This window comes from Echinops telfairi, unplaced genomic scaffold (assembly GCF_000313985.2).
Source record: "Echinops telfairi isolate 266 unplaced genomic scaffold, ASM31398v2 ScPeMD7_4;HRSCAF=17, whole genome shotgun sequence".
NCBI classification, from domain to species: Eukaryota; Metazoa; Chordata; class Mammalia; order Afrosoricida; family Tenrecidae; genus Echinops; species Echinops telfairi.
The window spans coordinates 2,736,019-2,750,664 of record NW_022103900.1 but is presented as its reverse complement, the minus strand read 5'-3'; the positions used below and the strand labels follow the sequence as shown (position 1 = coordinate 2,750,664).

General features: G+C 41.7%; 1 protein-coding gene across 13 annotated transcripts in view; it reads left to right on the top strand.

The window, feature by feature from the left end:
• DYNC1I2 (dynein cytoplasmic 1 intermediate chain 2) overlaps window positions 1-7,691 on the top strand; it is a 61,307-nt gene extending 53,616 nt beyond the window's left edge. For 8 of the 13 annotated variants that reach the window (XM_045298707.1, XM_045298718.1, XM_045298713.1 and 5 more), the window contains 3 exons: window positions 3,012-3,152; window positions 5,248-5,373; window positions 7,086-7,691. In XM_045298707.1, coding sequence (XP_045154642.1) covers window positions 3,012-3,152; window positions 5,248-5,373; window positions 7,086-7,199 — 381 coding nt within the window. In that variant the 3' untranslated portion in view covers window positions 7,200-7,691. The remainder of the gene's footprint in view (window positions 1-3,011; window positions 3,153-5,247; window positions 5,374-7,085) is intronic. The other 5 variants (XM_045298716.1, XM_045298711.1, XM_045298726.1 and 2 more) reach the window with 1 other exon arrangement.
• The last annotated feature ends 6,955 nt before the right edge of the window (window positions 7,692-14,646 follow it).

Sequence of the window (14,646 nt, the reverse complement as noted above, 5' to 3'; positions counted from 1 at the left end):
GAGGTACTCATGGACACAGAATTCCCGTGTTCACAGCAGTCGAACCTGCTTATGCAGGTCAGTCTGGTCTTACATAACGTCGGTGACTTACATGTTCCTGCTTCTGAGTCGGTGTTAACTATTGTGTTCCGAGGAAACGGCACTGATATCACAAAGTCGGTGCCGGTCTTTGTTTTCATAGCCTGTGACTTGGTCTTTTTACCCGAGTGTTCAAAGGGGTTTTTTGTCCTAAATGGGTCAATTTTCCTACATACATAGAATATCCTTTCAATATGTAATTTCAAGCTGTCTTTTATTTGAAGAGCATTCTCTTGAATGACAGTTTTACTGTCCCGGAACGTTGCACTGGCTTTGTTTAGGGCTGCTGGTCAGTGTGTCTTTGCTAATCTTTCTTCTTTTTTTTTTTTAATTTTCTTTAGCTCTTTCATCCTTTCTTCTTTTAATAACAGCCTTAAAAGAAATACAATTCAGACCATAATATTTACCCATTTAAAATGTGTGATCTAATGGATGTTAGCATCTTGCACAGCTACAACCACAATATCATTTTTTAACATTTTCAACTCTCAAAAAAAAGCACCGTACCCCTGAGCACTTCCTCATCATTCCTGCCTTCTCCCAGCTCCTGGAACCCCCAGTGTGCCTCCAGGCTCTGGACTTGCCCAAGATGGCCAGCCACTCGTGGTCATTTCATGGAATCAGATAGTATGTGACCAGCTTCTTTTACTGGGTGTGTTTTCACAGTTCATCTATGTTGTATGCATGTCCAAACTTTGTGTCTTTGTTCAGTCGTGTTTCAGCATGTCCTTATACCACCTTTTATTTATTTATCCATTTCTCAATTGATGGCCATTTGAGTTGTTTACACTTTTTTGACTATTATGAATGCGTTCATGTGCGTATTTTGTATGAACCTATGATGTCATTTCTCTTGGGTCTTTACCTGAGAGAACAATTTTGAGGAATTGCCAAACTATTTTCCAGAGCAGCTCTACCAGTTTCTGTTCCCACCCAGCGATGTGTGAGGGTTCCGAGCTGGGCTGCTAATGGCAAGGTCAGCAGTTTAAAACCACCCATGGCACCAAGGGAGAACAATGAGGCTTTCTACTCCCATAAATATTTACAGGTTGGGAAACCCAGAGGGACAAGTCTGCGCTATCCTGTAGCATCACTGTAAGTCCGAACTGACTCCGTGGCAGTGAGTTGTTGAGTCAGTACAAAGGAACCCTGGCGGTGCAGTCATAGGTGACCAGCTGCTAACTGAAAGCTTGGCAGTTCAAGTCCACCCAGTGATTTCACAGGAGAAAAGACCTAGCCATGTGCTCCCATAAAGATGGTAGGCTAGGAGACCTTATGAGCAGTTCGGCTGTCTTACTGGGGCGCTCTGAGTTGGCCCCGAAGGAGCCCTGATGATGCAGTTGGTCAAGTGTTGGACTGCTGTCTGCAAAGTGGACAGTTCAAGCCGACCAGACGATGGCTCTTGGGAGCGGATCTCCAGGCTGAGGCACCTTGGGATGGGTTGCCAATTAAGCTGTACCAGAAATTTCACAAACATGGAGTGTAATACGGAGGTTCCCCAGTAACCAATCCTGAAATTCTGCCATTGGTCATCAGAGATCTCCAGAACAGCACATCAAAGGCTGATTAATGGACTCAAATATTGTGCAGTAAAGAGAAGTACAAGCATGCCCTTTCAGAAAATTTCCTTTTTTTTTTTTCCAGAAAATTTCCTTTTTAGGAAAGACTTACGTCACTATTCTGGCTAAAGAAGGAAATTAGAAGAGGAGAGGAATCTTGCTTTTACCCAAAAAGGAGCAGGGGGAATTATTCATCATCTGTTTGTCAGCAAATTGTTAAAGATGCAGCATGCAGGGCCCCACAAGGTGCTCAGCCCCTTTCCTGGGAATGACACTCAGCAGCAAGCGCTGTAGTTTTCAACTGTGTCTGTGGACCCTGTGTGTTAATGCTGTTTTAGGAACGATGCATTAGGGACAAAGACCCCTGGCTGTGCTGGGATTAAAGAGCTTGGCTCTAGTGGGAGAAAGAAGTGGCGGTTTGCTTCTGGAAGAATTTTCCGCCTTGGAAACCCTCTGGGAATGGCTCTACTATGTCCTTTAGGGTTACTTTAACTCCCAGTAGTCCCAGCAGGGGATATGGTTTGGTGTTTATGAGGTGGGATGGGTCATTCTCTGAAGACACAAGAGGCTTTCTGCTCCCACAAAAAGTTATTCTCTGAGAAACTAAAAAACAAACAAACCAGCAAAACACAACTTACTGCCAGGGAGTTGATTGTCCCTCATAGCAACCCTGCAGGACCAGGTAGAACTGGCCCTGCGGGTTTCCGAGACTTTGACTCTTCATGAGCGTAAAGAGCCTCTTCTTCCTCCCGTGGAGTGGCTGGTGGTTTCAGACTGCTGACCTTGTGGTCAGCAGCCCAACGCACAACCACTCTCACCAGAAAATCAGAGGAGCAAGTTGGAGCCCTCTCGAATGCAGGGGGAAACGAGTGGGCACACAGTAAGGAGAGGTCTAAGTGATATTATGGTTTGATTTACATTTCTTTGATGCCTAATGATGTTGAGAACTTGTCATGATTTGAAGGTGTTCCCTCTCAGTGGCATTGTTGGCACTGGCTCGATTGAAGTAAGTTTGCATTTTGGGGCTTTTGTACTTGGAGGGTTTTGAGAACACCTTGTCTCCTAGTATTGTTGTCCATGTTGCCTAGTTTTATGGGACGATTTAGGGACAAGTCAAAACATGCAGTGCCACTGGCAATTGCTTTGAAAACACAATCTATTCCTTTTTTAAAAACAGTACGGCAAGTTTAAAAGGAAAAAAAAAAAGCAGTTCAGTAGTTTCCTCCGTAATCCATAATTCATAACAAGTAATACTCTAGTGGAACAAATTATAGGAACTTTTTCTAGGCTGAGTTAAATATCATAAAATGTTTTCATGCCTGTTGAATGTCTGTCAGATTTTGACTGTGCTAAGAATCAACTTTTCCCTTTCAGAATAACAAGCCTTTGTACTCGTTTGAAGATAATTCAGACTATGTTTATGATGTGATGTGGTCACCCACCCACCCAGCCCTGTTTGCCTGTGTGGACGGCATGGGGAGACTGGACTTGTGGAATCTCAATAATGACACAGAGGTGAGCAGGAAAATAACCAAAATTGCGCTGAAAAACAGAAAATTGGAGATTTATTGAATAATTTGTGAAATTCCTTTTATCCCAAGGAATGTAAAAGGGCTCAGTGATTGTGGCTTCATCACAAAGAAGCTAAATAAGCTTTGTACCCTAAATAATAAACAGCATGCTGTGCAGAACTGAAGGCAGAAATAATGTGACCCAGAGCATTTCCCGGGGCATTTCCTTTTCCTTCTGAACAGCACTGAACAGCACCATCATGGCTCTAATGTCCTGAGAAGTCTCATTTATAAGGCAACAGGGAGATTTTTCTGTCACAGGCTAGAAAGCAGGTACTTTCAGACTGTTGAAGTATGTTAACCTTAATTCTGGATTTCTAAATTATCTCTTAGCCTTGATAGAATTGTGTATTATCTATAAGCATTAGTCTAAGCCTGACATGTGTGATTGAAGCAAAAATGTTTTTTGATGACTTTTTTTTCCATGCAGGATTGAAAACAGTGTTACTGTTCATATAAAATGAATATAAAAAGCCGCTAGATATCCAATTTGTAGTACTAAAATCACTTATTAGCGGTAAAGTTTAACTAATTCTATTTAGCCATGTGTATTTCTATCAGCTAAGGGAGACTTAAAATGCCCTTAGAACTTAAATGGCTTTGTGGCAGCAGACTTCATGCTAGTAGCTCTGTCAACAAGGAGAACGTTTCTCAGTGTCTGGTCCCCAAACCCACTCTTCCTCCTCGTCTCACATCTTCTCCGCTGGTATATAGGGCAATGAAGAATAATATATCGGAAATTTATATAGGGCAATGAAGAATAATATATTGGAAATTTAAGAACATGAGCGTTGTGTTTAGTTGTTGGGGAAACACGTTCAAACACTGCTGCCAGTAGCTAAATACTTGGATGTGATTATATGTTTTCCAATTACTGAGAAGGTTACTTTCTTGTTGCGGGTTTTGACCTTGTAGATTTATGGCCACAATTTAATGTGGAGCTTTCCTCTCACAGTCAAATAATATATCTAAATACAATTTTATGTATAAGAAGATTTAGGTCAGAGGGATTTTTCTATTTTGACTGTAAGTCTTCACTGTGTTTTCTTCTATTTTGCTTTTTGGGTTATTTTGTTTTAAAGAAGCATATTGTATATAGTTACACAGCCCAGCTCAACAAATGAAGTTGGTAATAATAGCCTATTAAGCCCCATGAAAGTGATTCTTTCTTCTCTTCCTTCCTCCCTCCCTCCCTCTCCATTTCCCTATCCCTCCCCTCTCCCTGTTCCCACCCCCATCCTTGGCCTCCGCAAACTCCTCAAAGTCTTATCCTTCGGTGTAAAAACCACGTTCTCTTTTAGAAGGATTATTTTTCATCTGGTTTCAAGTGTTTTAAGTTTTGTTTTTTCTTAAGAATTTTTATTGTAGTATTTAGTGAAAATCTAATAGTGAGTGCCTCTCTGCATGTCACTGTCTCTCCAGTGTAGGAGAGGGCAAGTGGACTAGAAGGGCCTGGTGCCATTGTGTGGGAGGGACCTGTGGCCTGCCTCCCTCCATCAGTTCTGGAACCAGAGCCTCTGGAAAGGTCCGTGTTGCACCTTCTCTCGGAACTGTTTCTAGGAATGGAATTGACCCAACAGAAATGCAAGCTACCACAGTAATTCCAGTCCTCTAAAGCTGAACTATAACTTGTTTATGGAGGCTTTTGCATTGTTTTAGGGTTGCTTCATGTTTTTGTTTTTGTTTCTAATGAATCATTAGCTGTATTTTTTCAAATGCCTGACTTCTTAAAGAATTTAAAACAACAAAGAGTATTTTATTAAAGAACAGTTCTCCCAAAATAATGTGTCTGGTCAGGTGAGAATTTCCTATGTAAGGACTTAAGTTATTTGCCAAACCATTTTTCAGGGATTGACTATAATGCCATCCATAATGTATCATTGAACATGAAGAAAGTTGGGGAAATTCTTTATCTGCCTATTTTCATCTTCGTTTTTAAAAATATAGCCAGATTGGAAGAAAGAAGAATTACTGTTTTACATGTTTATAGAAATCTTGATGAAACTTTTAACACTGCACTGCATTTTCAATGACTTTAGGTGCCAACTGCCAGCATTTCTGTCGAGGGCAATCCTGCTCTGAATCGTGTAAGATGGACCCATTCGGGAAGGGAGATTGCCGTGGGCGATTCTGAAGGACAGATTGTTATATACGATGTGGGAGAGGTATGGAACCTGCTGCCTATAATTTTGACACATCCATTTAGCTTTCACAGCATCGCAGTGGAGGAATCTTTGTGACTAAGCCTAGGCTCTGAGGCTCATGCATTTGTAGAAACCATGTGGTTGTAAAATAAACGTACGTACGTACTCTCCACCGCAGACAACCCTGCAGATGTTCTGTGTCCTTGCGCAATGGATTTTGAGGGTAGCCTGATAAGTTGAAAGTAGCCTGTTTTTAGAAGCCCATTGTCTAGAAATTGGAAAATGTTTGGGTGGAAAAAGAAATTCGTAGTTATAATTGAACCTCATGTAATTGATATTGAGACCAGATGTTGTTTTTCCGTGTCCATAGATTTGCTTGGGCAAGGTCATAGAAACCAGAAGCAATGTCTTCTGAGAGTCATCCGATGGCTCTAGCCGAGTGTGAGCCTTGAACCATACTGCACAACCATGGCGAATCAAATTCACCCTGAGCCGCTGCTTCTGCTTTCCTTTAGTGCCCTGCCTGCCCCTACTCAATGCCTGGGATGAGCTCCTCCAATGGGGGGCTGGCCAGCACCTTCATTTTTCTGTGTCTCATGATTCCTGCCCACCCCAATGTCTCCAGCAACTGGGTTTGCAGAGAGATGAATTAAATTGCTTACAACATCACTGTCCATGATGATGGAAATGTCCTATAGAGACACTATCCACTCTTATAGCCACTAACCATCAAAAAACCCTCACTAGCATAGAGTCGGTTCCAACTCATTAGGACCCTATAGGGCAGGGTAGAACTGCCTCTGTGGTTTTCGAGACTTAACTTTATGGGAGAAGAAAGTCTCATCTTTCTCCTGAGGAACGGCTGGTAGTTTCTAACTGCTGACCTTGGCAGTTAGCAACCCAGCATGTAACCACCTCACCACCAGGGTTCCTAACCACTAACCTTAGAGATCCCTTAAAATGTGGCTAGTTTAACTGAGGAACTGCATTTTTAACTTTCTGTTACGTTTCAGTCATTCTGTATAAAGAGTTGAGTGCTAGATGTTCTATCAGGTTAGAACCTGTTGGCTTAGAAGCAGGTGCCCCTTTTTGCCCCACTGATTGTCCTGTCCTCTAATCTGGCCTTGACAGACTCCCACAGTATCATAACGACAATTACCAAACAGTCATGGTCCGTGAACTGCTTCAGGGAGGAAACGTATCACAAACCTCTTACCCTGTTCTGTTGGTGCAACACTGAAGAAGTAGGATTGGCGTCAAATCTGATGGCACGATTGAGATATTAATAAAGGTTATCTTATGCCCCACATACAAATAACTACTTAAAATAAACCAGCTCTTGGGAATCACACTTCAAAAGCTACGTAGGTAGGAATGGTGTTAAGACTGAAGTGAACACAGATGAAGGAATTCCTCCCCGCCAGCAAACTGCATGAGCTGCCATAGCCAGGAGTTTATTGACAAAGCACTGTGCTTATCCTCCCCGCGCGGATGCTCACCGTTGCAGTCATTCCTGAGGCTGGCACAACACACTTCACAAACCCCATCCTTTGGTTCAAAATGTACGTCAGTGTTGTAGCCTCCTAATGATGGAAAGGTCATCAGGCCATTTAATACTTTTTAATTGGCGAGGTGTGGGGGGGTTAAACAACTGTGTGAAAGCAAACTGAATGATAATGGGTAAGATGATCTTTTATTTCAGCGGACCAAACACAATATCTTTCTTCTAACAGCAGATTGCTGTCCCCCGCAACGATGAGTGGGCCCGGTTTGGCCGCACGCTCGCGGAAATTAACGCAAACCGAGCCGACGCCGAGGAGGAAGCAGCCACTCGGATTCCTGCTTAGTTCCTGACGTGGGAGACACAGCCTTTGTAGATTGGGGCCGCCGCTAAGTAGATCCTACGAGTATGTGCATGCTTCTCTCTCAATGATAATTAAAAGAAACTGTGTGGATGTAATGCCGCAAGCATATCTTGCAATGCCCTTTTTATATAACATGCTTCTTGTTTGGCATTTGTGTCATTTTTAATACAGCTGACTGACTTTACAAAATGCAGCCTTTTCCGAATTCTTATATGCAGTTATATATTTCATATTAGTTATCCTTTTGAATTCTTTTCAATTTACTACACTGTTGCAGCTATTTCTAAAGCACAGAGTAGTTCTGCATATTTTAAATGGTCGCAATTCTCTGTTAAACTAACCATAATGTGTAGGAACATTGTCTCTTCTTCACCTTAGCATGCATACATCTACCCAAGTTCCACCCTAACGCCCATTTTCTTCTTTATAATTCACGTGGTAGCGATCTATAAATAAAAAACAAATCTGCATTAACTTTTTATTTTGATTTACTCCTTGCAGTTTGGATTTTGCCATCTCTTTCTAAAGTGTCTAAGTGGTTTTTTTTAAATCCTCCTTCAAGCCCCTGTTGTGATCAGCCACCTCAGAAACTGTAAATATCTATGCCGCAAATACACAATACAGAATATCCTGTCCATTTCCCCATGCAAACTGGTATTTAATCTCAGTGTAAAAAATTCCCGAGTTAACTTGTGCTTTGATATCTTATTTTCTTTCCATCTAAAACATATTTATTTTAAAGAATAAATGGAGAGCTGCCTATTATTTTCGCTGATTAAGGTGACTAGGAAATGTGAGTCCTCTGAAAGTGAGAAACCTCCCCTGAGAGGAATTGACGTCATGGTTGCTGTAGCCAGTGAAGGAAAGTGCTCACAGGAGCCCCCATGTTATCACTGAATCAGCTCCACATCTTGAGCGCTAAATCTTGTTGGGACAACTTTGTCTATGAGTCTGAAAGGTAGGTGACCCGCTTCTAAGGATTAGTATTGAAATCAACCTGTTTTAGGTTCAGAAGCCAGCACTATGATCTACTGTAAGGGCCCTCTCCTTGATCCCCAACCTTTATTCTTCTAAAGTTTTACCACCTCTTTAGTGACCAGAACGTGAATTAGGAGGGAAGATTAGAAATCAGAATTTAAACAGTATTGTTTTGTTTTTGTTAATAATCCTAACAAAGACCTGGTAAGAAAGGAGTTTATAAATAGTAGTAGAATGTCTTGGCTATGGTCATTATATAGCATGAGGAGTAATTGAACTGGCTACCAGAGCCAATTCTAGTTCGGGCTCGGCCATCGGGGCTAGTCAAGTCTTGCTGGCTCTCTACCTTATCCTCCGTATCTAGGAAATGCCTTTGGATTAAATTGTTTCTAAATTTCCTCTTAGATCTGCAACAATTCATTCCAGCTACTCCAGCCAGTTCTCTTCTTCTGATTGTTTGGTTTTCATAAATTGGCACCCCATAATTTTCTATTACTTAGCCAAGGTGAATTTTGTATGTCAGCTGGTAAACGTCCCAAATTATCTATAGGAGCTATGTGTGTGGATCAGAAGTTCAATTTCTACAGGACCACACTGTATAGAAAAATTCATGGGATTATCATAATATTTTATTATCATTTCAAAATCTGTTTATAAAAATCACTAGAAAAGAAGAACTAGCTGTGTGTTAAAACATGAGTGTTAACAAGTAGGAAATCAAGGCTAATTGGATGCTCAGTGACCCAAATTGACTAGTTCAGTTGTGGGAGGAAAACAAAAAAGGAATTAAATTGACAAGTATTTGCAGAAATACTTAATATCAAAAGAGTTTTTTTTCTTCTAGAAAATCACTCCAATACCCTCTCCCCAAAAAGTATGGTGTGGACCTCTACGCATTCACCATTCGTCTGCATTTTAAGGAACAGATGAATGTAATGTAGGGAATTACCTCTAAAGTTTGGCTACCAAATAGCAAAAGTATGCAGAAAAACATAGATGTAAAATCTATTGACAACATTAAGCTGAATAGAAAAGTGTGTCACAGCTCTTTACTCTTTTAGAAATGAAAGCTTTATAATTCTGAGAAATACTCAGCCACAGAAACAAATAGCTTATTTGTTATTTTCAGTTATACTTTTAAGTGGGACACAGAGCTGTAAGTATCTGGCTGGTTTTTCAATTTTTGATTAGTTTTTCTCTCTCTGAATGAGAAGTTCAAGATTATCGGATACCCTTATTTGTGTTGAGGAATGAAACTCAGTTTTTTAGAAAGTAGTTATCTTGTAATACGGCTTTGAAATGATCATTCTGACATAATTATGGACGCATGCCCCATTCAGAAGATTGTGTTATCTCTCATTTAAACAATCAGATGATCCATGGAGAAAGTTTGTCAAGCATTTCTTCTTGGATCCACAACACTCGTGGAAGCACCAGTCAAGAAACCAAACAACATTTTACATTGAGAAAACCTGCACAAGACTTCTTTAAGGTGGTAAATGAGCAGACACCACTTTGAGGACTAAGGTACACCTGCCCCCTCCATGATATTTCCAATTTCTTCATATGCATGTGAAAACTGGACCAGGAATAGGACTATCCAAAGAAGAATTGATGCATTTTGAACTAAGATGTTGGTAAAGAATATTGAAAGTTCCGTGGACTGCCAGAAGAACAAACAAATCTGTCTTAGAAGAAGTACAGCCAGAGTGCTCCTTGGAAGCCAGGATGGCGAGAATTCACTTCATATACTTGGGACATAATGTCAGGAAGAACCACCCCCTAGAGAAGGACACCGTGGGTGGCAAAGAACAGGGTCAGGGACAAAGATGAAGACCCTCAACGAAGTGCATCGCCAGCGGCTGCAACAGTGAATGGGCTCAAACATAACAACTGAAGATCGCACGGGCTGGGCCGGGTCTCGTTGGATTATACATCGGGTCACAAGTCAGAGCCACTCAGCGGCTCCGACCAGCAGCATTTAAGCCAAATACTCGCTCATAGAAGCTTTCTTCCTGTTTCCAAATGCAGTTCCCTACGAAGTTTAGAAACTATTTAAAATGCCATTGCACTTATATTGAAATACAGCATCTTGCAGGAAAACAAAGTAGTGTTGAGGATGCCCCTGGTCTTTCAATTGTGTACAATTCATTCCGCTTTGTACCAGTGCTAATACACACGATTCTCTACCCCTTGAACCATGGGGAAGACAGACTTGAATGAAAATGTGGCATAAGATTTTCCCTCTTTCTATTAGGTAATGCATTTTTACACTGTTGAATCCACTGTGACAACCCATTAGCATTATACTTTCTAGATGTAGAAAACTGCAATGATCAGGTGTGTGTCAAACAGAATGGAGCGCCAACTTACAGCTTTGAGTGTTTGTTGTGGTTGTTTGGGCAGGGGGCAGGGGTTGGCTTTCAAACGTGGTATCGCATCCAGTTGGGCTTGAATCTGGCTGCTTTTGATGATTTAGTGATGAAGTTCTCCTGGAGTTTTTTTCTTCTCCATCAGGGAAGTGAAAAGTTCATGCTTTCCTGCTACCATCTTGCTAATTGCTAGGCAATTAGAGATGGGTTGTAACAGGTTTGGGGAAAATAGGCCCAAATAAAGCCTTATTTTGACTCACTAAAAAGGGCTGAGAAATTACCTACTTAGCAAGCTGGTTCACAGATTTGGGGGGGTAACAGGTTGGGGGGACATCAGTTTCACAAAGACAAGAGTAAAAGAACATCCACACTCGATATTTCTTTTGAAGTGGTGGGTGACAATAAAGAGCATTCTCTTAGCCAATTTCTTCAGTCCTACAGCTCCAGAAAGGTAAAAATTTTCTTGTACTGGGTGAATTATATTTTTCAAATCCTTTTCACATATAAGAAACACCTTATAGAGTCCTTTTTTAGAAAAAGGCCCTACAATCCCAACCACAGTGCCAATTGGAAGACTCTGGATAGCCATCTGCTCAGGATGATTTCCACAATAGGCCGGTGCTCTCGGGCCTCTCAGTGGACGGCAGGTGTGTAGATTCCCCTTCTTTCTGCTACAATTCCCCAACTTAAAGTTCGAATGGGTTTCAGGTAGTTAAGTTTTCAGTATGTAACTTCTAGCCACTGATAGTTTCAACATAGCCAATCAGCAATCTTTGACAAACTTTAGTGAAATTACAGTATTTTGTGTTGTTAGTTTCATAGCAGGAATCTCGGTTTGGGCTTCTTAATATTCCATTACCAGTTCCCAGTCAGGGGATGGAACAGCTTGCGCTCGGTAAGCTTTTGGAAAGGCCCGACTCACTTTGTGAGGTCACTCATTCAGGTCTCCGGTAATGTGTTAGCCTGCCTCTCTCATAATGTACTTGATTTGGTCAGGAAGCTGTGGGGCAGTGATTGTATGGGGTGTAGAACACACCTACATTTCAGTGAACATGCAGAGCCCTGACACCGGAACTCCAGAAATCAGGTAGACCACCGGTAAGTCTTTGATGGCAAGTAATTTTATCTTTTGTGAATTTTTTCACTAGGTATAAAGGAAGGAGAAAAAAGAGGTGGGGGAGAACTTTTCTTGTATAGCGCAATGGAAATGCTTTGAAACAAAATCCCATACACATAAGGGCAGTCTGGTATATGGGGGCTGGGGTAAGAGCACCCAAGTTCTATTCCGGGTCCTTCCCTCCTCCCATTATCAGTCATGATAATAATATGACAAGAACCTGTTTTCTCATCTGTAAAGTGAGGGAAATGCCTGCTTCTTTCTGTGAAGCTTATGTGAAAGAATGTGTATATGAAGACCATATAAATGATAAGATACTACCCAAATATGATTGTATTTCTCCGTATTTTTGTTTGTACTTAAAAATAAATACAAGAATGGACAGTGTAACGAGCTCTTCTAAGAATAAAGTAGCTTGGTATACAAGACATTATATTTTTAATTCTGAGAACGAGACAAGGCTACCCCACCCCTTTGTCACGTAGTTGTTCCCACCCCTGACAGCTGTCCAGAACAGAATCGGGCTTTCCCCTGGGACTTCCAAAGCCGTCCGTTTTCATAGATGCAAACTCTCATTTTTCTCCCATGGAGCCACTGGGGCATTCAAACCACTGACCTTTGGGTAAGCCAGTGTTTAACCACTACACCACCAGGGCTCCGAGTATTCTAAGAAATGACATGACAGTTATAAATCCTCAGATGTTTAGAAGTAACATGGAGCTGAGAGAGAAATGTTCATTGACCTAAATGATACGTTTTCCATAAAAGTTTACTCATTACATTCAGTAGAAAAATGACAAATTATGTTTAGTAGGAAAAAATTACCCCACTCTGAATTGCCAACCTCTGTACAGCTGTTGTGCTTATCTGTTAGTTAGACTGTACTCTCTGGAGCCTTTTTTTCCAAAAATCAACAACAAATCAAACTTGGTTCAAGACTGCACTGCGGTGTGGTAGCTGAGTCAGAGCCCGACCCTTCCGCAAAGTGTGGGGCACAGCTGTTCAGCTGCTCCAGTATGCAGTACCCCTTCTTTGACCCGAGAGCTGCTCTGGCTGCTTTGTGGGGAGATGTTCAGTAGAATGGGTGGCTGGGAGACCTGTGTGTAGTCATAAGGATGGGTTGTGACCCCCTTGGGGATCAAACAACCCTTTCACAGGGGTTGCCTGATTCATAACAGTAGCAAAATGACAGTTATGAGGTAGCAACAAAAATAATCTTATGGTTGGGGATTCACCGCAGCATGAGGAACTGTATTAAAGGGTCATGGCATTAGTAAGCTTGAGAACCACTGGATTAGAGGAAGGCATGAGATTAATCTGCAGAAATCGCTTCTAGCCCAGATCTGGATTGAGACCCCAGATTTTTATTGTCTCTAAAATGTCCATTCTAGAAACAAGTCAGAACCTGGTATAATCCCAACTGAGTAAAAAACTTGTTAAAAATGGTTAAACCCTCACTAATAGGCACCATTTCTAATGCCTGATAGAATCGGGAATTTGTACATCAAGGTTCTCTAGCTGGATTTGGAGGCCCCCCCTCTCCCAACAGCAAAAGAACTGACCTCAGTCCTCCTGGGAGTCGGGAGCTACTAAAGTAGTCGTTGGATCCGTTGAGATAAAGGTCTTTGGTGTTTTGAGATGAAAGTCGGGTAAGGAGAGGAGCCTAGAGTGATGCAAAGAAGACTGCCCCTGGGTTCCCCTGCCCTCCTTTCAGATGAGCCCTGCACCCCACCAGACCTCCACTCCCTTTGCTGTAAAATGAATGCTAGGATAATAGCATTGTTTCAAAAGCACTAGCAAGCCTCCCACATCCACATAGATGGCATGCCAAGACTTTGTGCCACATATATCTATATATCATCTATGTCTAGAGAGAGAGATACTGAGCAAACCATTGACTACTAAATCTTAATGCTTAGTTGCTAAATATCCTTTCCTGAGATATTTCTAGCTCCAAGAGCCTTGAACGTGGAGTTTAACATGTGCTGAAATTCATTTCACTGTGCCTTTGGGCAAATGGCTTCACCTCTCAGACTATATCCTTACTCACAAGACAGTTTTGTGAATTAAGCCAGGACATGTATGAAGATACTAAACCATAAAGCACCACCTCCAAGCAGCGGTGTTCTGGCTGTGACAGGTTAATAATGGGCTTTAGGCTTCCAGGAACTTGGCTCACATTACTGCTTTTTACCACACCGTGGTTTCCAGTGTAGCCAGTTTGAATTCTCTTTCGGGCCTTACTATGGCTTTTCTACTCTGCATCTCTTACTAATGGAGACAAAACCAGTATGGAATACAGTTCGAAGAAACAGAACTAGTGATGTGCGAGCCTGTGCTCTCCTTAATGAAAATGTCTTCTCAGATAACTGACCACCGTACCTTCCGAGAGGTTATCCATACACGCTCTGAGCAGCCCTGAGGTGGGGCAACTACTGATTACTAACCATTTTACAAGAGAGGAGAGTGGTTTGAAGCAGGTTCTGAGGAGCTGATACGTAGCCAATTGCAAACTCAGTGTGATGTGATGTAACTGAACCTGGAGTTGTGTGCTCAGGGGGAACACATATAACACATCTCGGGGTTTGTGGACATGCAGTGATTCACAATCTAGAAACTAGCCCAGCTAGGCTCATTTTAGAACTATGTTCTGAACCAAGCTACTATACTGTCTTCACCATCTTTGTCGGCCAACAAGTCAGCTTTTCATTCAGGTGAGCTTATACTCGGTGCCAAATGCTTAAAAGACCACCAAGCAACTTTGCAAGAAAGGGTGGTGGTAGGATTACTGTGTAACTTGTAGTGACTTTAGAACTTTTTACTGCTTTTCCACTTTTTTTTATTGGAGTTATTGTAGCTTCTGGTCTTAAGCTTACAAAGGAGTGTCTTGCCTTCTGCTGACCAAGAATGCCTAGGCGAGGCACAAGGTCCACACACAGTTTTCTGGGAGAAGAAGCCAGCT